At 37.3% G+C, this 25261-nt stretch overlaps 2 protein-coding genes across 7 annotated transcripts in view; both read left to right on the forward strand.

The window, feature by feature from the left end:
- The window catches only part of LOC135685658 (monocarboxylate transporter 10), a 62809-nt gene extending 46679 nt beyond the window's left edge, over positions 1-16130 (forward strand). For 4 of the 6 annotated variants that reach the window (XM_089112711.1, XM_089112708.1, XM_089112710.1 and 1 more), the window contains 3 exons: positions 11161-11747; positions 14536-14905; positions 15199-16130. In XM_089112711.1, the coding sequence (XP_088968837.1) occupies positions 11161-11747; positions 14536-14905; positions 15199-15443 (1202 nt within the window). In that variant the 3' untranslated portion in view covers positions 15444-16130. The other 2 variants (XM_089112712.1, XM_089112713.1) reach the window with 2 other exon arrangements.
- A 3133-nt stretch (positions 16131-19263) lies between these two features.
- Positions 19264-22481, forward strand: LOC135685659 (procathepsin L). The gene is made up of 6 exons (XM_065201653.2): positions 19264-19421; positions 19795-20047; positions 20335-20523; positions 20738-20929; positions 21308-21588; positions 21901-22481. The coding sequence occupies exons 2-6, from the start codon at positions 19808-19810 to the stop codon at positions 21998-22000; spliced, it is 1002 nt and encodes a 333-aa protein (XP_065057725.2). The 5' UTR covers positions 19264-19421; positions 19795-19807; the 3' UTR covers positions 22001-22481.
- Positions 22482-25261: the final 2780 nt, after the last annotated feature.

Here is a 25261-nt window from a genome sequence, read left to right on the forward strand (position 1 = left end):
GCTGCACTTTGACATGCCTGATACTCCACCACCTCCATTAGGCCCCGGCCCAACCATCGCAACATTTTGTCCGACAAATCCCAACAATGTTGGGTATAAATGTTGGGCCGGTTTGGCTACCCATGTTGGACGATGTAGGATGATGTTGGGTGATGTTAGACGAAGTTTGACTATGATAAAAAGGTTGGATGATGTTGGACGATGTTGGGATGGTTTGGCCACTCTGTCCAACAAAATCACGTTCGCGCAAGCGCGGTAAACAAAAGGCTGCCGCAATTTGATTTGTTATGTTTTGGTTAGAAAGCTGTGAATGCGACTTACAAAAGATAGAAAGGAAAACTCAGTTTATGAACCGCGGCAGCTTCCGTCAACAGGGCCTAAAATAAGAAATTTTTACAGATCCACACTTCTTTATAAAATTTGGGCGTGGTACTTTGCTACCATTGGCAAAACGGGCGTGGCAAATATAGAAACTGCCACTATAGTGCAAATAGCATTAAATTGGGTAAAATCTTAAATGAAAGAAGTATAAGAAGCTGATTCTTTTCAATATATGGATTGGGTAAATAAGAAAATTAGAAACATATAGTGATGTCTTAACTTGTGAGCAAATAGCTATCGAAAGGAAACCCTTTGACATGGTTTGTTTTGATCTCCGTCAAAGTTATTTTTCTTTCCTTTCTCCTTCGAAAATCCCCTTAAATCAGTCTTGTTTCCCAGACTAGTGTTTTTGGTTTTTTGAAACCACATCTTTGTAGCTGTTCACGGAACTCGAAACTTGCGATATTCATATATTTGTTAAGTGTTTTTGGAGATAAGCTGCTCTGCCAACCTGTTACTATCTTTTTGTAGATGGGAATCAACCTCTCTACATCGGCAGAATTAGGGTTTGCTGCGAGAAGGCGTGCCATTGTCTCGCCTGGTAGAATTCCTCGGAGACCAAGTCTAAGATTTCTGTGATCTTGGTCATTTATTTCTCGAATTTCAATGCACGGTTAAATGAAATCTTGCAAAATTTTTGTCCGGGGCAAAAGCTGAGTGAGGCCTTCAAAAGTCATTTTAATTGCATACAGCCCATCCAATTCTTTGTCATCAAATCTTTTCTTCAAAAAATTCGATATTATGAACAAAAACCTTGTTACGGATGGCAAATAATCCCTTCTCTCACTTATGTACAAATTGTGCTTGTCTCTTCTTATTCTCTTTTCGCGTAGTTTGAAAGCATGATCTCCCCCCCCCCCCCCCCCGTGTAACAGGACCAATCACATTGTAAACTGTAATCACGTGATATGCCAATTATAATTAATAGAGGTATATAAATCGAGAGATTGGAAATAAGAGGAGAATGGGATTTTTATTTGAATACAGATAAAAGTGGTGTTCTCTTTTCTCAACGCTCTGCCGTTACGACCTGTCACACCCGTCTTGTTGGTAACGCAGACACCATGCACCAGCCCATAGGGGAATGGCTGGAGCCGAGCTAGGGGGCCTGCCCTAGATTTTTTACGGCCACACCCTTTGAAACACCGGAAAACATTTGCTTCTTTCTGTCCTTATTCTTAAACATAACGATTCAGAGAAGATTTCAATTACTATAAAAATACAGAACCGAGTTAGATGGAATAAAAATTTATCTTTGATCAAACAAGTTAAAGCATCATGAAAACGAACAAAAACGGGTTCGCAGTCAAGAAGAACTGCTACTAATAGGTTCGTGAGCGAAAACTTTAAAAATATTTTCTAACCTATAATTGGAAAAAGTTGGGGAGGGCTATAGTCCATGTTATGAAACATTCCCAATTAAATGTTCCTCCCAGCTACCACCGAGAGGTTTATTATCGTTCAACTGCTTTAGCACCTCAGCTGAATCGTTTTGCATCTTTTTCTGCAATCTACTGACATCTACACAAATCCCAAAATACATTACGGGCGGGAAGGAAATCATAATCACGGTCTCGGTCTTTAGGCTCAGTGTTTTTTTAAGTAAGTCGTAAAAGCAAACTAACTTGACATGATGTCTTGAAGTTGAAGATGTATACCGAGTCCATCTTTCTTCAAAACAGTACGAGTTTTAAAGTTTATTAATTTTATTGTCATTTTTATTGTCAATTGCTCATTTCTTATAGCAATTCACTTATAGAAATGAGTGCGATACATAAGGCTGGGATTGGGCTTTCACTTTGCATTGAAAAAGATGTTCCTAATTCTATCTTAGGCGTTTCGATTGGCATTTTATGCTGCACTGTTTACTATAAGAAAATGCACTATTTACAAATCCACACTATCTACAATTGCAGTTCCACAATCTCAATTTGCAACTCCACAAAGTGTGTCAGATCAACGCTTATTTTAGGCCCTGTCCGTCAAACAAAGAAGACTATGAAAGAATGTGCTTTTGTTTGATTATGTTCTCAAATAACCCTCTTTTCGTGTCTTCTCTTTATCTATTTTCTACTCTCTCTTGCTTCGCTTAACCATGCTTTTGCTCTCTTCATCGCTATGAACAAAATTTCAAATACATCTTTGTCGTTTTGATTGTGAACAAGTTCCATCGCCATGCTCAATAAGTGAATTAGGTTAGGCCCTATGGATTGTTGATGATAAATCGACAAATGATGGATGAAATGTTGCGCTGGTTTGGCCACCCCTGCATCCAACAATGTCCAACAATGTCCAAAAGTCGCAAACAATGTTGGGATTTGTTGGACGAAATGTTGCACTGGTTTTGCCGGGGCTTATAATATGGCTGGCAAATTCTTGATGGAAAATGTGTACCTGTACAGTATAGATCTGGAGATTGCATTATGGAAGTCATTGACTGCTAGCGTTACAGGCGCATTGATTTTCGAAGTACCAATCTTTTATAAGAACTTTGAATTGACTTGCATTTTTGAAGATTTTATTTCATTTGGAAGAGAATTCCAAATCTTTGGACCCAAAAAGCTAATAGATTTTATACCATAACTTGTCGTTTTAACCTTTGGAACAGATAGAGTATCAATTTATAATAATAGCTTTTGGGTTTTGGGAGAAAGTAGTTTTTTATAAAGGCTGGATTCAAGTTGTGCAAAGTTTTGTAAACTTCTAGTGCTAGCAGCCGAATGGAGTGAATATGAATTGTAGTAGATTCAGCCTTGACTGGAAGTTTAGAATACGATGAAGTGTAGTCTGAGAGGGCCAATCGTAGGGCCCTTTCGTTTACTTTCTCGAGCTTCTTTTGGCTTGCATTACTGCAGAATAACCAGATGAGGGGGCAGCAATTGAAGTGACAAAGAACAAATTAAGTAACAATCACCACTCTTTCTTTGCTGCCCATTAATCGAGCTAGTCTTTTGATTGCGTTTAGCTGAATGGCAGCTTTTTGCAGACTTAATCAATATGCAAGTCAAATTTTAGTTGTTCATCGATTTGAATTCCAAGTAGAGTTACTTCGCTACTTACATTTATTTTTGAAGCCATCATTTAAAGAAAATTCTGTAATGTGATTGTCATTATTACCCACAATTAATGATTGAAATTTAGATGGATTGGCTGTCATATGATTTGAATTGACCTACAAATTTACCTGGTTAAAAAATAACAACCTGAAATTCTTAAAGTGCCTGTGACATGATTTTCGTACTTTTGGGTTTATATATCTATTCTTATGTAAAAAGGCCTGTTATTTTCATTTCTGAGGTTAGTTTTTACGTTTCGTGAGAAATGAAGGAGTTATTGGCGATCTTCTCCGCCAAAATTCGCCATCTTGGTTTTCAGAATAAGTAGACAGTGACGTCACGGGAGGGACCCGATCGCCTCCTCCTTCGAGTTTTTGTATCGTAGTCAATGAGGGAAATCTAACAGGTTCAAGATGAGCGATATTTCCAGAGAAAGTAGTGGCAGCGAGGATGAGATTTTTGAAGGTAGCGCTTACATTGTTACAATAACGAGTTCCTCCCATGACGTCACAAAAGAAAGGCGAATGATGATAAAGCGACTTGGCTAAGCCGCACTATTTTGCTTAATTTCAATATCAAAACGCTTTTATTTCAAAAAAATAGTTCAGATCTACTATAAGAGCAGTGCAACGCTTCAATTAAGAGAATAAAAAAAATCATGTCACAGGCACTTTAAGTTGCTGTCACACACCTCTGCAATACATTTTGTCAATCTAACTGTGTGGCATATAATTGGCGACATAATTGGCGACATTCATTGAAAAATGATAATGATGGACTTTTCTAATAACTTTGCCAAATCAGTATACCGGGACGGGCAACTACCCGAAGTGGCACCATGGTTGCTGCGAAGGACCAGAAAATTTTCGAATTTTGATGCTTCCAGTTCCCTGGAAAATGCACTCTTTTAAGTAAATTTTACTAAAGCAATCCTCCTAATCCTACCGAAAATTCTTTTATTTTTGCAAACAAATTGAACAGCAGATAAAAACAACTGGTACAATTTCGCCGTGGTCTTGAAAAATTCCATGTTGTCAGTTACTTCTAAAGCTAGGTGACAAGCAGCACTGGTTGCCAATTTAGATCCCTCTTTCCATCTTAGCATGCCTTTTTAGGGGAAATGGACACAAGACACAATTTTACCTAAAGAGTGCCTGGATTTTTAGATTTTGTGCCAACAAGAAATCTTCAAATCTTCAAGTCATTAGTTTGTTTATCTTTCTTCATATCAAGAAATATCATATTTAGCCAAAGGAACAACTACCTTTGCTTGATCCTTTATTGATGTTAATACATGCAGGTCTCTGAATTACCTAAAGCGTTTTCTCCACTGGGCGGATTTTACCCGAGATTTCCTCTCGAGATACTTTTGGGGGGGGGGTGTGACACCCCCATATCCCCCCGGTCGCGATGCCCCTGGCCCGAGATTCAGATACAAGCGATGATGAAAGTGAGACTTTAAGTGATGAATCAACAACATTTGGCGAGGAAAGTAAATGTGAACATGATTAAGATTTTTACTTTAGTTGTGCAAGGGTAGACGCCCCTTCTCTAATTTAACGTTTTAGTTCCCTTCGAGTAAAACATTTGTTAGAAGTGTTTCTATTGATGTTGAAGGAAGTTTTGTTGCTTATGTTTATGATTGTTTCTGCATCTTTGTCGCACGGTGAGACATACAAATACGTTATATGAAGGAATCAACTATGCACGGGCACATTGCAGCTATATATCAGATTTTTGTACATGCAATTCATGTAACTAGTTTTAAAAATAGACTAGAATTAAATTTATATAAGTTTATTGTAGTGGCTGTTAATTTCCAGTTTTCTAACATGTTTGAAGCAAATAACATGTTTATGTGCATCGGAATGTTTGCAAAGGGTGAGGTTTTGGCTGAAAATGGTAAATTTTGAAAAAGACGCTCTGTTGGCCACGCCCAAAATTTTGAGAGGGGTAGCCCAAGCTAGTTTTAATCAGCGGGCTTTGCTGCCTTAGAAAATGCATTCAAACCTAGTTCCTCAGACTTCTGTCACGGATCTTAGACAATTGACCCTACCTCAATCTCTAGTTAAAATGGTGCAAAAGTTCTTATCTATAACCAAAACATTCCCGATATTATGCAATTATAAACCATCCTCTAACCAACTTACAATTTTCAACAATCATTCTTTTTTAAATAATTCTGAATTAACCTCTAAAGACAAAATTTCTATCAATTACGGTGAACACGTTGCGATAAGTTTAAGTTAAACAGGGTGTTCTGACCAAATTTTCTAATTATTACAAAAAATTATTATGTCCTCATGTTGGAACGGAATCAAACAGATGTCAATAAATAGAAACATTTTACCAAGAAGATCTATTATTAAGGCAGAGGTCGAACCGCACCTCAACATTTTCTCCAACAGGTCTTAATATCTGGTATGAATGCTCAGATTGAAGCAGGCAGGGGCGCCTACCCTGGAGGGGCTACAGGGGCAGCTACCCCTCCTGCCCTCTTCCAGGAGGGGCAGAGGAGGTGTAAAACGACACTGTTTTACAGTTGCCCTGGTTAGTCCAGTACAAAGGAAACAACAGTTGATTCCAACAAGAACCAGAATATATGAATAATTAGCGATATAAACCATAAGCAATAGTTCAGCAATTTAATACAACAAGCAATATTCGTCAGCGGCAATAATGTTCGGCGGGTACACTGTACTGAATTTAACGGTTAACTGCAACTTCATAAAACGGAACGGCTTCGACACGACTTCACTTCTCGGCTTTACACTACGACTCAATTTAACGACTTTCCTTGGCGGCTTTAACTAACGACTGACTCAACATAAAACAGCATGGCAATATAATGAATAACACATGACCAAGAGACAATAGGACGCTGACAACAAGTGATGGCAACTAATGAGAAATGGCATGGCAACGGATTACAGATTAACAAGAGGAACATCACTGACAGGCAACAGGAAAATCTATTGTTTAACAGGGGCAAGCAGTGCCCTTGAATATTCACTCCTAAAGACCGGTTTACACGATCATATTCAGGTCACATTTGCATCACATATTTTATGTGATCACAGAATGTGATCGTGTAAACGACCTTACAAGTTGCTTGAAGTTGTACGAAGCAGCAAGAATTAATCCTTTTTAATTGCCTGTTAATTCGATGTCACAGATTTTTCATTTGACTAGCGATCAAATGTAAATGTCTGTGATGCAATTTTTTCAAAGGCACCGACAAGTCTTTGTTGTCCTGGGAAGAATCTTGTAGATAATTCATGACTAGTTTAGCTACTTTCGCTAAATTAATTTCCACAGGAAATTCAAAAAAATAAAAAATCTCCCTTTTTGCTCTCGGTCACTGATAACGGAAAATTATTTTCCAGAAAATGATAATAAACTCCAAAAAGCAACAGTTTTCTTATAAGATATTGACTATTTTGCCCATCATCAGGACAAGAATGTTACGCTTAGTTCATGCCAAATATTAAAATAATGAAATAACATAATAATAAAATATAATAACAACATGCTGAAGTAGAAAATAATTTGATTGACATTAGCTTATTGTGTTTTTTATTTTCCATTCTACACTCTCAATTTTTATGCAACCATAGAGACTAAGCGGAAAATCAAATATACGGCCAGCCCTCTAACATTTCTATTGTTAGAGGTGTTGTTGGGAGATGTTGAGAGCGTTTTAACACCCCATACACACAATGTTCAGTCGGCGCAAGCGCACTAGACTTGGAATTTGCGCCAAAGTACGGCTTCAACGCGTCAAGATCTCAGATAAGACCAAGAGGTTGAGAGAAGGTTGAATTTTATAAATTGTATAATGGCACACCATGACAAACGCTTGGAAACAGTTGACAGTGAAAGCAAATCGGATGAGATAGCGATTCAAAGCATGTTGCAATACTAATATCCTGACCTTAGGAAATCATCAGGCAGCTACTGTTAAAGCAAAAGAGTATCCGAAGTTCATCTTCCAAACTTGTCTTTGATCTCTGAGAGTCCGAAGTTCATCGCTCAACGAATGTTTAGTGGAATTGTTGAGAGCGTTTTAACACCCCCAATTCAACATCACTGAACATCACTAAAAATCACTGTACAAATGTTGAGCAATGTTCAGTGAAATGTTAAGAGCGTTTTACGGTTGCTGCAGATGAAAGAGCTTTCAGCCGTTTGAAGCTTGTTAAAACGTACCTTAGAACCTGTATGACAAAATAGCCGCTTAGAATCTCTTTTGTTGATTTCATGTGAAAAACATTTAACCGACACAATAAACTTGGATATTATTTCAAAACGTTTGGCTGAGCTTAAATCTAGAAGAATTAAAATCAATTGAACTGTGTCAAATGACTTTTTGAAAATTTTTATGTTTATTGCGATACCAATGAAATTAATCTCTTATCGAAAATCTATAGCCTAAGACACACTGTCTTTCTGCACTTTCTATTTGTATGTCTTTTCTCAAATTCGCGAACATATTGGCACTTCGACATCATTCATAATCCAAGAACGGACTAAAACTAAAATTTTCCTTACAGTCAGCAATACCCGGACGCTGCTTGCGTGGTTTAACAGCACCAGCACCCCCTCTCAAATTTGTTCTAGTTTGTTGATAAGAATAACAGTATCTGTGCAGCGATAGAATTTCTTTGTTGTCTTTTTTTATTTTGTACAGATCTTTCAAAAATATAAGAGACAACAACAACACCTATCTTTAAGATGCCACGCCTATTCTGTAGGCAAAATTTTTCTTTTACACCAGCCCCCCCCCCCCCCTCTCCCCAAAGAATAAAGAATCGTCTTCGCGACGGGCCTGCCCAGGCTGGAGCCGCCACTGCCACAGTTTGAATTTTTTCTTTGGCTTTATTGAAGCCGGACCACACTGTGATGAAGGACATTTTGGTTAGGCGAAATACTAATTTTCCAATTTCATGCCATGAGCCAAGCCATTCCTCCTGCCCAATATTGTTCAAGCTGTTGTTGGTCGGTTTATCTTTCTTTGATACTGCTGTGCCCCCTGCTTTGAAGGGCTACCAAAATCTTTGGCAGCAAGCACAGAATTATGAAGACCATTGAATAGCAGCCTTTACTGTTTCGAAAGGGAACTATCGCAAGCCAAAGCCTCTTCGAATGGAGAGGCTCGGGTAAAAGGTGTGAGCCAAAGGTCTTGACACAGTGGCTATTCCCTGAAGTTTTCTTTTGGTCACGAATCGAAACCATAATGGGAATCGTGCTGGATCAAGCCTCACTTCTATAAACGTCAAAGCGACGGAGAGCTGAGAGACTTTATTCCTTGCCGAAAGACGGGCTATTTGCAAAAAATGGGTAGACCAAAAACGAACTCAAATGATACGGTGGATTCATACTGGAGCTGGTTGTCATGCTTTAGTAACTTCTTCGTTGGTTTTATTTGCTTTGGTATTCTGAGCAATTTTGGAGTCTTCCATCCGCGTGTGATGGATCACTTTGACACGGATAATCAAAGTTCAGGTGAGCTTTTTTGCAAAACTTTCCTGCAGTGGATACATGCTGTTATGAGGCTCTTATACAAATAGGCCACTTCACCACAGGTCGCGAAATAGACAATTCCTTTGTATTGAAGCTCTGTTTAGACCTGCCCTGTTGAAAAAGAAAAGAAATAATCTTTTTTTGCCCTCATAGCTTCCTGCTCTGGTCGACAGTCAGGTTGAATTTTTTCTTCTCAAAAGCTTTTTGATTGATGTCATCAGAAGACCAAAAAAGGAGAAGTAAAGGAAGGTTAGATTCAAAGAAAGGGTTCGTTTTTAAGGCAGGCTTTCCACTAACTGGGTTGCGTGCCCCCTCTTTTCAGGCTGCGTGTTGTGTCCCCATTTTTTAAATGAAACCAATGTCTATTAATATGGGTGTGATAACATAGGAAATTTTGGGGGACCATACTCTACAAAATGCTTGGTAAGGCCTTTCGATGAGGAGTTCTCCACGCATAAAACAAAAGTTAAATTTGTTCGTTGACGAACGCATGCCCTATCTGTATGTTGATGTATCTCGGCGCAATTTTTTGAGGTTTGGATTAGAACAAGTTCATTTTGTAGATTGTAGTCTAGAGAAGCATAATATGAGATTATAAATGCTATTTTTCATCATTTCAACCTTAGCACCAAAACTGCAGAGATGGATACTCAAATAGGGATAGTACGGGGGCCAACGGGGCTCTGCCTTGTCAGGGTACCCATTTCACCTTGATATGGTTTTTTAAAATATTCGTATATTTGGCAACATTAAATCGTTATAAAGGATCTGGGATTGTTTTTTAGCTCAGAAATTGTACTCTGATATGAACATGACATGGCAGGGGAGACAGGATAGATTATATAAGAGGACGCTTTCTATAATTTACTATCTTTTTAGAGAAAGTCAGGGGCGAAACTGCTGGGGGGTATGGGGGTATGGGGGGGGTTGCTGCATCCCCCCGATCCTCAAAAAGCAGATTTTATCGGGCAAATTTATGGCTGCTAGTGTATCTGTCGGGCAAATCTGGAAATTTTCTCTAGGTCGCACTTTTATTGTTACTTTTTGCCCTAGCTTTGTGTTTGAATTATGGTCTTTTCCCTATCTTTTTTTCAATCCCGTCCGGTTGGGAAAACAAAACAGAAACGAGGCAAGCTACAGCAAAATATGTACATTTCTGTCTTTCGTCCACCGATCAACGCTTTCGTCTCGAGCTCGACACGCACATGTTTATCTTCGTCTCGAGATAAAGTCTGAAGTATTGATCGACAGCGAAAGTATAGACGGGAAGTAAAATGTGTTTGATGTAAAAAGGAAATGGACACATGGCATGCCCTCCCCCTAACTTTTGCAAGACAAGAGAGCTTTTTTCAAAATCTTTTGTTATGATTTCTAAATTTTCCCTTGACCTGCCAACCCCCCCCATTTTCCATCCCCCCCCCCATTTTCCATCCCCCCCCATTTTCCATCCTGAACACTGACAATTTTAGAAGCATGATAAATCAAAGCATGAAAGATATGCCACCTCGGAATACGTTGTTGAGAAAAATCAAGCAATACTTTTTTTTCCAAATGTATGAAACTTGCCGTGCCTGACTAAAGGGCTTGTCATGTTTGATGAAAGCGCGTGTCATACTTGATGAAAGGGCGTGCCATGCTTGAAGAAAGGGCGTGTCATGCTTGATGGAAGGGCGTGTCATGCATGAACTTCATTTTTAGGGCACATCGCCTCAAGGGCTGAAAGCATCGGGGACCCCGAGAGAGGGTCACTAAATATGGAAGTAGCATACTTTCCGGGATCGAGACTATTTTGCGACAAATTGTGTGCCCTAGAGGGCCTATGACCTCCATGTCCCAAACCACTGAATATAAGGCTTAATTTAAAAACAATTTACCTCTTCTAGCAAACATACAGCAAATGTGCATTTGACTATACAAAAATTGTATAGACAAAATTTCTTATGTGGCGCATTTTTACAATGTTATTCTGGAAAATGTGCAACACTTTTTGACAATAAAAACACCCATTATAAGAACATCAACACTCGATTTTCCAAAAACAACTCCATTATGTTCTTCATCTCCAAAGAACCTTAGCTATAAGAGGAAGCAACAATTTATATAAACCATTGACTTGAATGATGGGATAATTAGTTTTTACAAATTCTCTTCTTTTACTTATTTGTTTTTCATTATTTAGTGACGATTTTTTGTTCCTCAGCCTGGCTTGGATCTTTGGCTTTTGGTATGACTTTCTTCATGACCCCGTTGAGCAATGCTTTGTGCGAAGTGACGCGTGCAAGCTACGTCTCCCTTTTTGGGTCCCTTATTTGCATCATTGGCTTGGTGTTATCGTCGTTCGCAAGCGATATATCAATTCTGTACATAACATACAGTTTCTGTTTTGGCATTGGTTCCTCTTTCGCCTTTTTTCCCACAGTGGTCGCCCTCAAAACCTATTTCAAACGCTATCTTACACTGGCCAATGGTTTGGCTACTAGTGGAAGTGGTCTGGGCACATTCACCTTAGCCCCAATTATTGAACATTGCTTGGAAAGTTATGGAATAAAATGGACGTATTTGTTTTTGGCGGCCATCGTGCTTTCCCTCGTTATATCTCAGAAAATGCTCATGTGCGTTGAACAACGTCACAAGCTTCCCCAAGATACTGAGCAGCAACAGTTATTGATTTATAAAATCAAGTCAATCGTTTTTCGAGGCGACTTGTGGACTGACAAGAAATATGTCGTAATGGTTGCCTCAATGGCTGTGTTTCATTTTGGATTCTTCATTCCATACGTCCACCTGGTAAGTTTCCCTGTACCATCAATCTTACTAATTGTTATCATATGTTTAAATCAAAATTCCCCTTAATCTATTTCTTACGATTTATTCATTGCTTTTATTTTTGTATGTGTTGATTTTTAATTGCATTTCCAAGGTCAAGTCATAGGCAAAGGTCAGAGATCAAAATCAAAGGCACAGGCCATAGATCAAAGGCAACAGTTGATTTTTTTCACCAAATGTCAAAAGCAGCTAAATATCATTTTTTGTTAAAGCTTCAGAATAATATTTTGGCCTCATTTTTTGGAACCATTAGACAAATTCGCTTAAAAGAAAACTGGAACAAAGAGTTTTCAAGATATTTGATTTTCATATTTTTGAAAAGTTCCAGAATATTTCTTGCAATAAATCAAACTTGTTTTTCGATGTTTCGCATTGAACCGTGTTAAACATTTGTTTAAAGCCTGATTTACACGAGACGAATTTTTTCGTGCGAAGCGAATTTTTCGCCACGAATTTTTCGCCTGCGAATTCGCTGCGAATTCGAAGTTCAATTTCCACTGGCAGAATTTCTTTTGCGAATTCGCCGCGAATAATGCAAAATAAAATGGCGTCTGTTCGAAGATTGTTGTTATTAAAAAAAGCGAGCAAAAAAGCAAAGAAAGGGGTACTTGGTTCGAAAAATTTATTCAGAACGTCTACAGAAGGGGGAGTTTCATCTTTTGGTAAGGGACTTACGCTTACATGACCAGGAATAAATACTTTCGAATGTCGCCAACTACATATGAGGAGCTTTTATCGTTTATTGCACCAAAGACGCCTGTTGCTAGAAACGTCCCATTGCATTGTTTATGTTATAGGTGCGGGATTTTCCCAGCATTGTTTAGGCCTAGTCATAGGTTACTCATTCTTCACCCATGTTGTTGTTTGAACCATTGCGTAGTTTTCTGTCGTTTTGCATACTTTTGAATTAGATATGTTTACATTGCGTAGTACCATTCGGGCTAGCCCTTCCTTTGGGTTCGTGTCAGATGTCTTCAATTGCTGTTCTGATTGGTTTATTTTACAAGGCGAAAAAATTCGCAGCGAAAAAGTAGGAATGGTTTCTACTTTTTCGCAGCGAATTATTCGCTGCGAATTCGCTGCGAATTTCCTAATCTCCACTTCTGCGCATAATTTTCGCGCATTCGCGGCGAAAAATTCGCTTCGCACGAAAAAATTCGTCTCGTGTAAATCAGGCTTAAAGCTCGCTATGGTTTTTTCATGAAGTTGAGCTTTTGCATCTCTATGGAGCATGATAAAGCACTTTCATTTGGGATCTTCGACCAATTAGAGGGTACATTGCATTTGTTGCTGCAAAAAAGCAAATCCAATAAAAAGCAGTCTATTTTAAGTAGTAAAAAGTCTAGTCTATTTTATGTTAGTAAATTTCAATTAATGTCCATATTTTAATTGTTGATCAAAATGCTCTTGGTAACACAACCATGTTATTGTCATCATCAAATACATGATGTGACCGTGACTATTAGGCCAAAAGGAGCCTCACTTTGAAAAGCTCTTTGGCTACGAGTATTCTCCTTTTGTTTAAAAGACCTGTTTATTTTCTATATTTGAAACATTAAAACATTATTCAGAATCAGAGAAAGACTCAGTACAATTTTTGTCTAGCTCTTTAACAAAACCCTTTGTAGCAGACCAGTTGCTGGTCCATCAACAGGGCCGCCCTTTCTTTTCTAGTTGAACCAAACAGAACTACAATGATTTCATGACAGTTAAATGCTACGATGCAGAAAACAAAGCCATATGGTTGAACATTTGGCTGTGTATAGATGTTTTAAGAACTTTACAAACATGTATGGACCAATGACATGTATTGTACCAAATTTAAGGTTCGAACATCTTTAAAAGTGACATTTTAACCACTCAATCTTATTGCGTCCCAGGATATGACGTCATATTTGGCGATTTGGCATGTCAAGTACAGATATAAATGAACTAACTGACGACTTAGAGTCAGAAGCAGCTATACCTGATAAATTGTTTTGTAGCAATTTTATGCCACTCGACGGTGAAAAAATCAAGGTTATGAATTTTAATGCTAACCGATCTAATTGAGAGGAATCTAAAATTCAAATCAATGGTTGTGCTATCAAAAAAGTAAGATTGTTAAATTATTAAGAATAACATTCGACCATCAACTTAGATCAGAAGGACAAATTTTATCGGTCAATTGTTAAAGATCTTGAGCATTTGCATATCTTGCGATGAAATTATATATACCATTTAACGTTTTAAATCTATCATTTATGGATTAAATATTTTCCATAAATGTTTGTCTATATAACTTTAGAAATTCCAAATTTAAAACACATTACGAAATATACGGTTTTTATACCATGTCATAAAGATGAAGCCAAATTTTGAGTTCAATCACCAATGAAATAAAATACTCCCAAAATTTTACAAACAGTCAAGAAAAAAATTTCAGAATTTTCATTTTTTTAATTGTACTTGCGTCCTATTCAAGCAATAAATATGCAACAATGGTTATGTATGCATTATTCTGTGCAATGCTAATTTTAATTTGTTGGTTTGATAAGCTTCAGTACTGCTAGACTTGTACCAACTTTAAATAAAGAAAGACAAAAACTTGATTTTAGAATTATCTTCACTCTTTAAACTGTCGTATATAAAACACTTTCTTTATTTCACTTAATTCAGAAATGCTTGGTAACTATCAAAGCAATTCTTCTTCATAAAGTTTATTTTTTCCAGTTTTGACATTTAAATTCTCGCATTTCTCTCTCTTCAGGTTTTTCTTGCCACAAAAAAAGGGATCCCTACAATGAAGGCTACTATGCTTATAAGCTATTTATCAATCTCATCGACAATTGGGAAAGTTGTTTTTGGTTTTCTTATCAACTTCTTCCATTTGAACGTCAGGATGGTTACTGCATTTTCAATGCTATGCATTGGCCTAGGGAATTGTTTTATTCCACTTGGAGAGGATTACATTGCCATCTTATCATACGCTGTCTTATGCGGGTTATCAGAAGGTTGCATTGCTGGCCAAATAGCAGTTACTGTCTTGGAGACTGTTGGCAGCAACAAAATGTCTCAAGGTCTGGCCAATCTGATGGCAATTAATGCTATTTTCATGATGTCAGGACCTCCTATTGCAGGTATTAATACGTTTTAATCATTCTGATATATCTTGTTAATACAATCAATAATTCGTACTTTCAAAGGAGAAGTTTGTCAAACAAAATTTGGATCTAAATAACTGTATGAAAGCACTTAAAAATTTTCCACTAACTTGCTACAAAAATTTCAGCTTTCATTTAATCATTGCAAGAAATAATGTTATTTTTACACTTAAAAAGCCTGATCGAAAGGACATATATGATTCATTATTCTATCTTATTTGTTTTTAATTTGTCATTTCTACCAAGTATTGTTTCTTCTCTTGTTTTAGGTTTCATTTTCGACAAAGCCCAATCCTACGACACTGCATTCTATTTATCGGGCTCCACTTGCACAATTGGAGCTATTCTGATGCTTATATTGGCTTTCATTGACAGAAAAACCAATATTGATCAGAAAGAATATTCAGTAGGGGAAATTTCACCAAGTCAATCCGGTTTTGACGAAAACGATAACAGTGATATCTGCCGTTTCAAATTAAGTCGATTCAGTCTGTTGAAGGAAACATCAGTCTAGATGGAAGCTGCTAAAATACGTCGCAAAAGGTTTTTTTATAAGCCAAAATTTTTAGAAAATATCGTGATTTCGTAGAATAGATGAGCCTACACACGTAGTGACATGTTGGTTAAACAGCAACATGTTTAAAAGGACACGACAGACACGTATTGAAACTTGAAAATGAACATGCTACCTGGCACGTGTTAATATGGGGTTCATCTTATGGTTTATTCTTAAAATGGTGCCCCCAATGATTCTTTTGATGCTACGGAACTGAATGTACAATTTTTAAAGTATTTAAGTAGCCAAAGTTTTCATATAGACAAAGCTGATGTTTTGACAAACGAAGACAATGTTTTCATATAACAAACACATTTAACCAAAATTGATAGGTGCACTGGAGTAGCAAAAGTATGGAAACGGTAGGCCAAACTGGCGGCTCAAAGTGACCACGGGCCTAAGCCGACCAATTTCAAAATCAGAATTATGTGGTGAAGAGGGCTTGGAAACGATGCATTCGCAATGGCGCAAGCTATGTTATGGCGGGAAATGCATTCGCAATTCCTAGTTAAAAAATTATTGACATAAAATTTTGGCACATGGTGACTAACGAAAAAGGAGACAGAAACTCTCAATTGTATTCATCTCAAGCAGCTGAGGAGAATAAATATCACCAAGATACCGAAGTTTAACAAACAGACAATTGTACGAAGAATGCGAATAAAAAGAGTTAAGCAAAGGTATGAAAGATACTCGATGGAGAACATTTGGTCATATGTTAAGACCCCCATTGGAAGCACCATGTCAACAAGCCATAGATTGGTACTTTGAAATACCAAATAATGCTAAGAAATACAGAGGAAATCAAAGAATAACATTGCCAGTGAAATTACATAATGATATTGTTGAGGGAAACATTAAAAATGATATGGAAGTTAAACAGTTTAAGACTAGGGACGATTTAGACATATTGAGAAAATAGCTGGAGACAGGGACAGATGGAAGGAACTTTCTAAAGTAATTTGCAGCGTTGCATGAGGCAAACAGTGCATGCATATGCAAGCACTGCAAGCCGGACATGCTGTTTTATTATTATTATTATTCTTTCGACTTTCGGTTTCAAGAAAATTTAATGATATGTTTGCTGTTTTAAGGGGGAAAATTCAGCAAAACTTTGAAGCATTGCTTAAAAACAATTCTGCAAAAGATTCTCTGAGTATTCACGGAAGATGACCTCGAAGTGTCACTTTATTGAAGAAACGTAAACGAAAAATGTTGAAATTCGAAGTAAACTGCTTAAAGCTTCTTTTTTATTGAAAAATTATAACTGAGAAAGCGATGTTTACAGTGCACTTTAATTCTAAAGTTTCAATACTGACACAAGGTGAGTTGCGCTACATTTGATGTTTATGACTTGTTTATCTTAAATTCTGATTTACCTGTTATCTAAGCATATGACAATCAAAAAATTAAAGCAAAACGTTCAACGTTTATTATGCTTTTGAAATTAAGAATATCATCTACACCAAAAGCGTCTATGTTGCTTTTGCAAGGAAACTATTTTGATCACTAAATGCCAGTTTTAGAAACTGTTCACCTGATATCACTTTTAATAACCTAAAGCCTGATGTCTGGGCCAAAATGATCTTCTCGGTAATATAAGTCAGAACAAAGGTGCACGTATTAAGTTTCAAGTTTAATTAATTATCTTATTCTTATTAAGGTTCGTCTGTACTTTGGGACATTTTCCAGAAATTTTCTGTAGCACCGGTCCAACGTTTCTATGTCTATTAAACCACAAAACAGTAAGGTAATCTTTCCCATTTATTTTGGTTCAAAAACCATTGGAATTACGCAAAAAATTTCGTGGCGAAAGCGTTCGTTACAAAAACCCCTTAGCGCGGAACTTCAGTTTTAAAAGACTGTCGGCTTAGGCCTTTGGGTTCTGTGAGCCTCCTTTTCAAGCACCGTTTCCATACTTTTGTGACCCCAGTGTACAGCGTCAGAAATTGTTTGCCTCAATATAGGTTGGGGGCCCTTTACCCCTTGCGATGTATTGTGTTTACAGTTATTTCTTCAATCACGTCAGTTTAAATTAACATGCTCACGTTTCTCTTCATTGCAGTCCACGATAAAAATACAGGGAGAAGGGGCGAATCTCAAATCCCTTGTTGAGGGACGCCGAAACGTTTGAAGGGCAAGCGGGCCAGGATTCATTAAAGGGTATTTGAACGAATTCCCAGCTTCTTCTAGTTCTTTTCTAACTGTAATTTTATTTCGATGTTCTGTAAGCATCTTGTAAATGGGCTAACTGCTGTCATAAGAAACTTTTTGACAAGTTTTGAGAAATTTCGTCATGAATAAGGCATTATAGTCGGGATTTCATACAAATCTCTTTGACAAATACATAAGACACTGTCCCTCCTATCAACGGGCAGGAGGGACAGTGGCCCCCTCCCCGGAGTGAAGGCCTTTATTCTTAAGTAATACCACAGCTAAATAGGGATGCAGTGGTGGGGGGCTCAGGGGGTGCAGCCCCCCTTTGTTGAAATTTTCGAAAAAAGTGGGGTGGGGGGTACAGCCAAGAATCATGGAACGCAAAAAAGCTGTGAAGAATTGTTGCTTCACCATAGGTCAGCCATTGACGACTAAACCAGAAAATAGAAAGAGATACAACTGACAGGTCTAAACGCAAGCATTGTAACCATAAAAATGTACACAGGGTTTGACATATAAAGACAGAAAATTTTTGAAAGACTTCTTAATGATTTGGTTCAGTTGCACTTTTGAATAGACAGTTGATATTATAGTGTTGGTTTTAGAACTGGGGTTAATTGCCTGAATCAGCAACCGGTTACTATTATTTGACTCTGTCTTGCCTGCTTTTATTATTTGATACACTACACTCTTTTTATAAGAACAAGATGATTTTTTGCCTCCACTAACAAAATATTGCTAATGATCTTCCTTCCCGATGTTGTAAATGTTTTGATGCATTTTCTGGCTATCCTAAGATTGGCATACTTGAAAGTTTTTTCTTGAAAGTTTAAGCAATATAAAATTTTTGCCACCCTTCACTTTCAATGAAGTTTCCCCCGAGAATCCCATGGTAATGAGGTATTCATCCCAGCTGCCGCTCACACCACTCCACAACAGCCACGTAGCTGCAGGGGGCACAAATGAAAATTTTAACAACAACCTGCCCCCTCTGGCTACAGTTTTTCCAAATGATATTTTGAAATTTGAAATTTGGTAGTATTTATAATTCCGTGAGCTTGATTTAGTGTAAATGTATCTGTCAGTGGCAAATTCGCCTCTGTTTGTTATATATCTGTTTTCTTGTTTTAAATCTGCTCGAGTTTGCCAACCTTGGCCGACATCTACAGCTACGTGGTTGGTCCATAATGATCGGAAAAAATCAACAACCCTCGTCAGGTTCAGATTGCAAGATTACATGACAAGAACAACTTATATTTTTCATAGAGCCCCCCTTGTCAAAATTTTACGACTACAACCCTGGCAAGGGGACAAATTTATGCCTAGAAACAGTGAAACGCTTTGAACGATTGCAAGAAAGTGATTGCACAAAATATTTAAAAATTGTATTATGCCCCATCGGCGGCCTGTGTATTACACAACAAGAAAAGGAGAGCTGAAGAGGCGCCACAAATTACTTACATAAGTATACGAAGGCAATTATCGTGTGCAAAGAATTTATCGTGAGGTATCACATCGAAAACACATGAGGCCTTCTTTTTGTTCTTACTTAGAACACAACCTCTCTGTACTCATGTGATCTTTGCACACGGGGCAATCAACCAATCGAAATGCTTTATGGTTTGGGCGGGAAATCATGTGAGGTATCATATGACACGAATTTGTCATCTATAAAATCGAATCAATGCTATATTGGCCGCAAGTTGCACTTTCCCTGCTTGTGAACCATCAACTAGCAAAGAAGAAGTGAAATCCAAAGGAGTGGTCTCGATCCTAAAGGTAAGATATTTCCTCATCTGTAGTAAAATTTTGTTATCACTGTTTCAAATATTCAACAGTTAGGCCTGTTTGTCTCATTTGCAGCATTCCAAGTAACAAGAGGTGTTCTTATAGACACATTCTAGGAAGTTTCCAATATCATTCCCTGCACTCTCTACGTAGGTACGTAACCTCGAAGGATCAGGACACTAACTTTTCTAACAATTTCATTTGACGGTGTTGCCAAGCATTGACTTGTCCTTTCTAAAACCGTTGAACACGGAAGTAATGAATTTGTCGGGGTAGAAGTTATGTTGGTGATGCATAAATATAGCAACTTTTGGTGAATCGTGTGTTTCAAGTAAATCTCATTCTTATTACATTTCCTTTTTAGAAAACCAAGCAAAATGAAGTTAATTTTGTTTTTGATTCCGTTGGTTGCTGGCATGTACGTGCCTTCGGAGCACGACATAATGAAAGATGCAGCATGGATCGAGTGGAAGCTGAAGCACGGAAAGTTTTACAAAGAGACGAAAGAAGAAAGCGTTAGGCGTGCAGTTTGGGGTATGAATTTACAGGACATCCTCAGACACAATGCCGAGGGAGGCCACTCATACAAGAAAGGGTTGAACCATCTATCAGATCTGGTAAGTGAAATCTAGTACAGTATATTAACTCGCCCACAGCCAAGCCACAAGGACTGGAGAGACAATACTTAGCCTCCCCCTTACTTAACTCCTAAAAGGCACATAAATCTTTACACTTTATCATCTTGCCCTTGGTTTATGCACACAAAACATTTAAGCAACCCCAATCTGCAATGCCTCTTGGTCCCTGCCCAGCCCTTCAGACCAGCAATTTTGAAAATGAAAATGCAACTATGGATACCTTAGGTCCAATAATAATTTCTAAACCTGAACTATCAATTTTGCAGACACATACAGAGTACAAGGAAACAACAGTTGGATGTGTTCGTGTTCCAGACAAACTTTTTAACAAAACTGCCAAATTTATGAAACTTGCCAATGTCAAACTGCCTGCATCTGTTGACTGGAGAACAGCAGGGTATGTGACTCCTGTGAAAAACCAAGGCCAATGTGGGTCCTGTTGGTCATTCAGCTCAGTAAGTTATGTTTCCTTAGTCTAAATTTGCAGATTTTGCAATGAGATATTTCTAAAAAATTTATAGATATGGTTGTTGCTATTTCCTCGCAATTTTAATCACTTTGAATGTGTCACCACTATTCAATTTAGAAGCAGCTTGTCAGTAGAGAAAACAAAATCTCATATTTGTCTATGTATAATTACCCTTTCTGATATGTTTTTTCTACTTGCAGACAGGTGCTCTTGAAGGTCAACATTTTAGAAAAACTGGAATTCTTATTTCCTTGAGTGAACAAAACCTTGTTGACTGCACAACTAGTTATGGCAACGAAGGATGTCATGGTGGATGGATGGAAAATTCTTTCAAATACGTCCGTGACAACAAGGGTATTGACACTGAGACAGGATACCCATACTATGCAAGGGTATGTCAACTAATGTTCATGAATTACTCTTAAGTCTCAGGCAAGGCCTAGTCATGCAAAAATGCATGGAAGCTGGGAGATAATTGAATTATGCAAGAAGGGTACATGAATGTGAGGCTGTCAGGCTGTGATGCTACCCAGCTCTACCACATCAATTATTTCTTTTACGTCCTCATTTCCCCTTGTCCTAAAAAAGCCAGAAACTCAAACAAAATAATACAAAAAGGCTGTCCAGCAGTGGTAGGCATTTTATATGGCTATCTCTGCTCTTTTAAAGATTGAGAGTGATTGTAAATAGGAACTTTTTGTTTAGGGTCATTTGCTTTCAGGATTGTCACTGTAGTTTCATGTAATTTAATTTGATCCTTTTCTTTTTAGGAACTTGGATACTGTTACTTCAGATCACAGTATGTTGGTGCTACAGATACAGGATATGTTGATCTTCCAAGTGGTGATGAGGAAGCACTTAAACAGGCTGTAGCAACAATAGGACCAATCTCTGTGGCAATAGATGCCAGTCATCCATCATTTCAGTCTTACAGATCTGGTGTGTACTATGAGCCAAGCTGTGGTAATGGTCTTGCAAATCTGGATCATGCTGTACTTGTAGTTGGGTATGGAACTGAAGGTGGAAGGGACTATTGGCTTGTCAAAAACAGGTGAGAGACCTATTTGGTTATTGAGCTGTGATAAATTATAAACAGTAATGCAACAGGTTTGCAATATTTAGAAAATGAAGGTAATTTTGGCTTATTTTCCTAACAGTCAGTTTTGCAGTTGCTTATTGCATTGATTATTGCTTTACCAATTTTTTGTATACCCAGGAAGTGTATACTTTGTGGCAGGGTGTCAAGAGTCACCATAGACCCTTGATAAAGTGTGAAAATTGTACTGAAATTTCATAAAATTCTGATTGTCCTTATTCTACAAAGATGAACTGTTCTTGTTTTCATAAAGTTTTTTTCTTGCAGCTGGGGAACAAGCTGGGGTGATCAAGGGTATATAAAAATGTCGAGGAACCTTGCTAACCAATGTGGTATTGCAACAAAACCAAGCTACCCTGTTGTGTGATTGCAAATAAATATATATACATTGAATTACCCACCCAACAAATTGATGTTCAATGGCAGAACACAGCAGATGCAAGGTGATTTTCACAGCAACGAATGATGCTGTGAGCCACAATCAAGCTTTAACAATAACTTACAAAAGATCATTTTCTCTGTGGATGGAATTTTGAACAATTTGTAAATAAAAGAGTTACAGCTTTGTGATCAAAAGAATTGCTGCTTTTTAGGATTAAACAATTTAATGACCCCATTCATGACATTTTCTATTTATTGCACTAACCATTTTTGAATATTTACAAAATGAGTAGTCCTAGTTTGTATTGCAATAAAGAGATTACAGATGTTTTATAAGATTTGAAATGTATATGGTTTTTCCAAACCAATAAATTCAGTGTAGCATTTTAGGAAGAGATGTATCAATTTTTTAAAACTTCACTTTAAATATTGCTTTATATAAAACATATCAAGAAATTAAAATGAAATTTTCTTTCTTGCTATCATTCTCTGAAATATCTGTTTACGGTATAAGCAACATTATTTTACTCCCTTTAAATTATTGGGCGAAAATAAACATACTTGATACTTGTCATTTGACTGAATAATAACAGGTGTTTCATGGGGAGGGTATCATTCAATATAAAAGGCCTTAGTGCGACCGGCATGCTTTGCCAATGTATTTTAAAAAACGACCTTATATCAAACAGCATGACAATATCAATAATGCAATCCTTTTTCACCTCGCATGAAACTCAGTTACCTCAAAGAATGCATGTTGCGTAAGAGCCTTAAGAATCTTATACATGCTACAGGGACAAATGTCCTGAAGCAATCAATTAATAACACAATGTTTTGAGTAAACTCAAATACCATGGTGTTTAAGGCAATTACTATGGCAAGAAAGTAGATCAGTTGGTATGTCTTGACTCCTTGAAGAAGAATTAACTCTTTATTGTTCCTAAACAATATACCTTCAGTACCCTTAGACAGCAACCTGTAAACAAGAATTTTTTATTCAATAAAATCATAAGCTTTCCTGAAATCCAGAAAGTGAAAATAAAGGGTTTTCTTCAAAATGACTTTACACCTATGTCTCAATCATGGTATGGGTAAAAATATGTTTGGAAGGAAGTTTGAAATTATTTTCTATAGAGAGTTTGATTATCACTAGAATGCTTAAATCTTCAACAACTATAGTTGATTCGCATAGGCGTACGGGATGAGTTAAGGTAGGGGGGCTGAATTATTTTTTTCCCGAAAAAAATAACGCCCAAATACGAAGTATACTCTAACACATGTGGGCTTCTAATATCAGTCAAAAAATGATTAAAATGCAACGTCATTAAAATAATGTTAAATAATAAGCATTTTGAGAACAAGCATTAAGCATTTCACAAATTTTCATTAAAAAAAGCGAATCTCTTCCACGACATCAAATGAACATATCTACTATTTTATCGATATCTTTTTGTTAACGTGATTTGCATCATTTTCAGTAATTCTCGCAACAGTTTGTGTTCCATTTCTTGGAGGTCAGAAACTCATAATCTATTTGATAGAAGGAGCTTTATGACGATTTCTGTCGAATTCGTAGCATTCACGCTTGCATTCCCATATCACGGCCAATAGCGTAACGCAGTTTAGGGCACATTGATTCAGCGTTTTTCAGCCTTTTTTTCTACGGCACATTATTTGCGGATAAATTTTTTTCAATTTTTTAGACCAATTCAGTAAAATTGGAAAACTGTTTTTATAGGCATAGAAGGTAAAAACTAAAAAGCCAATATGTGAATAAAAGTATAAAAGTTTTTATAGGCATAGAAGGTAAAAACTAAAAAGCCAATATGTGAATAAAAGTATAAAATCCAAAATAGAAAAATGAGAAAAAAAGGAGATAAGGAGTAGTCACTACCACCTGGTTACAGCCTCAAACTCAGATGGGGGGTGGTTGTGTATGCCCTTGTATGTTTTAAGCAACTAGCTTGTAAGTGGGCAGAAAATGATAAAAAAGCAACTCATCAGCCAGAAACCCACGAGGGACATTTCGGGGCTTTAATTCGGTAGGTCCATTTCTCGTAGGCGCCCCTCGCAATCCTGCGTCCAGGATCACGGTTGCAAAGGTCAGGAAATACAAATAAAAATATATATATTATAACGATCAACAAAAAGTAGCAATCGACACAGAGTGCTTACTAAAGTAGGACTGTAGAGTGCATGGAGGCATTTAAATTGAGTGGGTGAAGAGGATAAACATGGTACGGCGTGGCTTTGGGAATAAAGGGCTGGGAGAAATGGGAAGGGTTAAAAGTATCACCTGTGCATAACAGCATAAAGTAAGAGTTGGCAGGGTTGGGTGTGGCTATGGGAGGGGCGTGCCAAATGGGTTGCAATGGTTCCTATCTTGTCTGCTGTAACTTTCCACCGTTGATGCTACTTCGACGAATCTTATTTAACGTGCAGAGAACATGGAGCCAGTGAGAGAGACAGTGTATTGCTTATAACTCTGATCTGATTAAACTGAACTTGACTGACTGAATTACATAATTTAATCACAAAATAAATGTGCTGAGTAATGATGTGTTGTGATGATGTAATGATGATGCAATGGAGAAGGAAAGATCTAGACTTGGGAAGAAATAGGCATGACATAGATGTGTGAACGTGTTTACAATGGTGAAGGGAATGTCCTGTGCTAGGTGTTGCTGTGAATGACCTAGGTGGATGTCATGGTGATGGCATGATGTAGGAATATGGCCTAATTTACAATATTAAAATCACTACAACGTTATCATTTCAAAAGAGCTTTGTGTCTCCTTAACTTCATAAACTCGTTTTATTTGGTTAAAAAGCGATAGGTTAGAGCTCGTCAATGTAATATTAGGAAAGAGAGTGTATGGTTGTAAGAATTATCAACGATCCTAAAAAAGTAAGATCATTAATGAAATTATAACGGAGATAGGTAAAAAGGTGGTGAAAACAACCCTGATAGCAAAGGTTCTGAACTTGGACAAATAAACTTGGAAAATATGTAATATTTTAGATCTTGTATGTGATATTTGGTCGTGTAATATTTTATGATATTTTAGATAGCACTTAATTTTCTGATAGCATGTGGCCATTTTGCAGCCCATTTAACTGTTTTTGCAAGTAGGTGATATTTCAGATAATGTGATAAAAAAATTGAAAATATATTCTTGTGACGTCATCCTTTGAAACACTTGTTTTCTGTCTTGGAATGCGGAGGAGATTTTATCACTTCTTGTTT

The sequence above is a fragment of the Rhopilema esculentum genome, chromosome 15 (assembly GCF_057945365.1).
Source record: "Rhopilema esculentum isolate cy_ngs chromosome 15, ASM5794536v1, whole genome shotgun sequence".
In the NCBI taxonomy this organism is placed as follows: Eukaryota; Metazoa; Cnidaria; class Scyphozoa; order Rhizostomeae; family Rhizostomatidae; genus Rhopilema; species Rhopilema esculentum.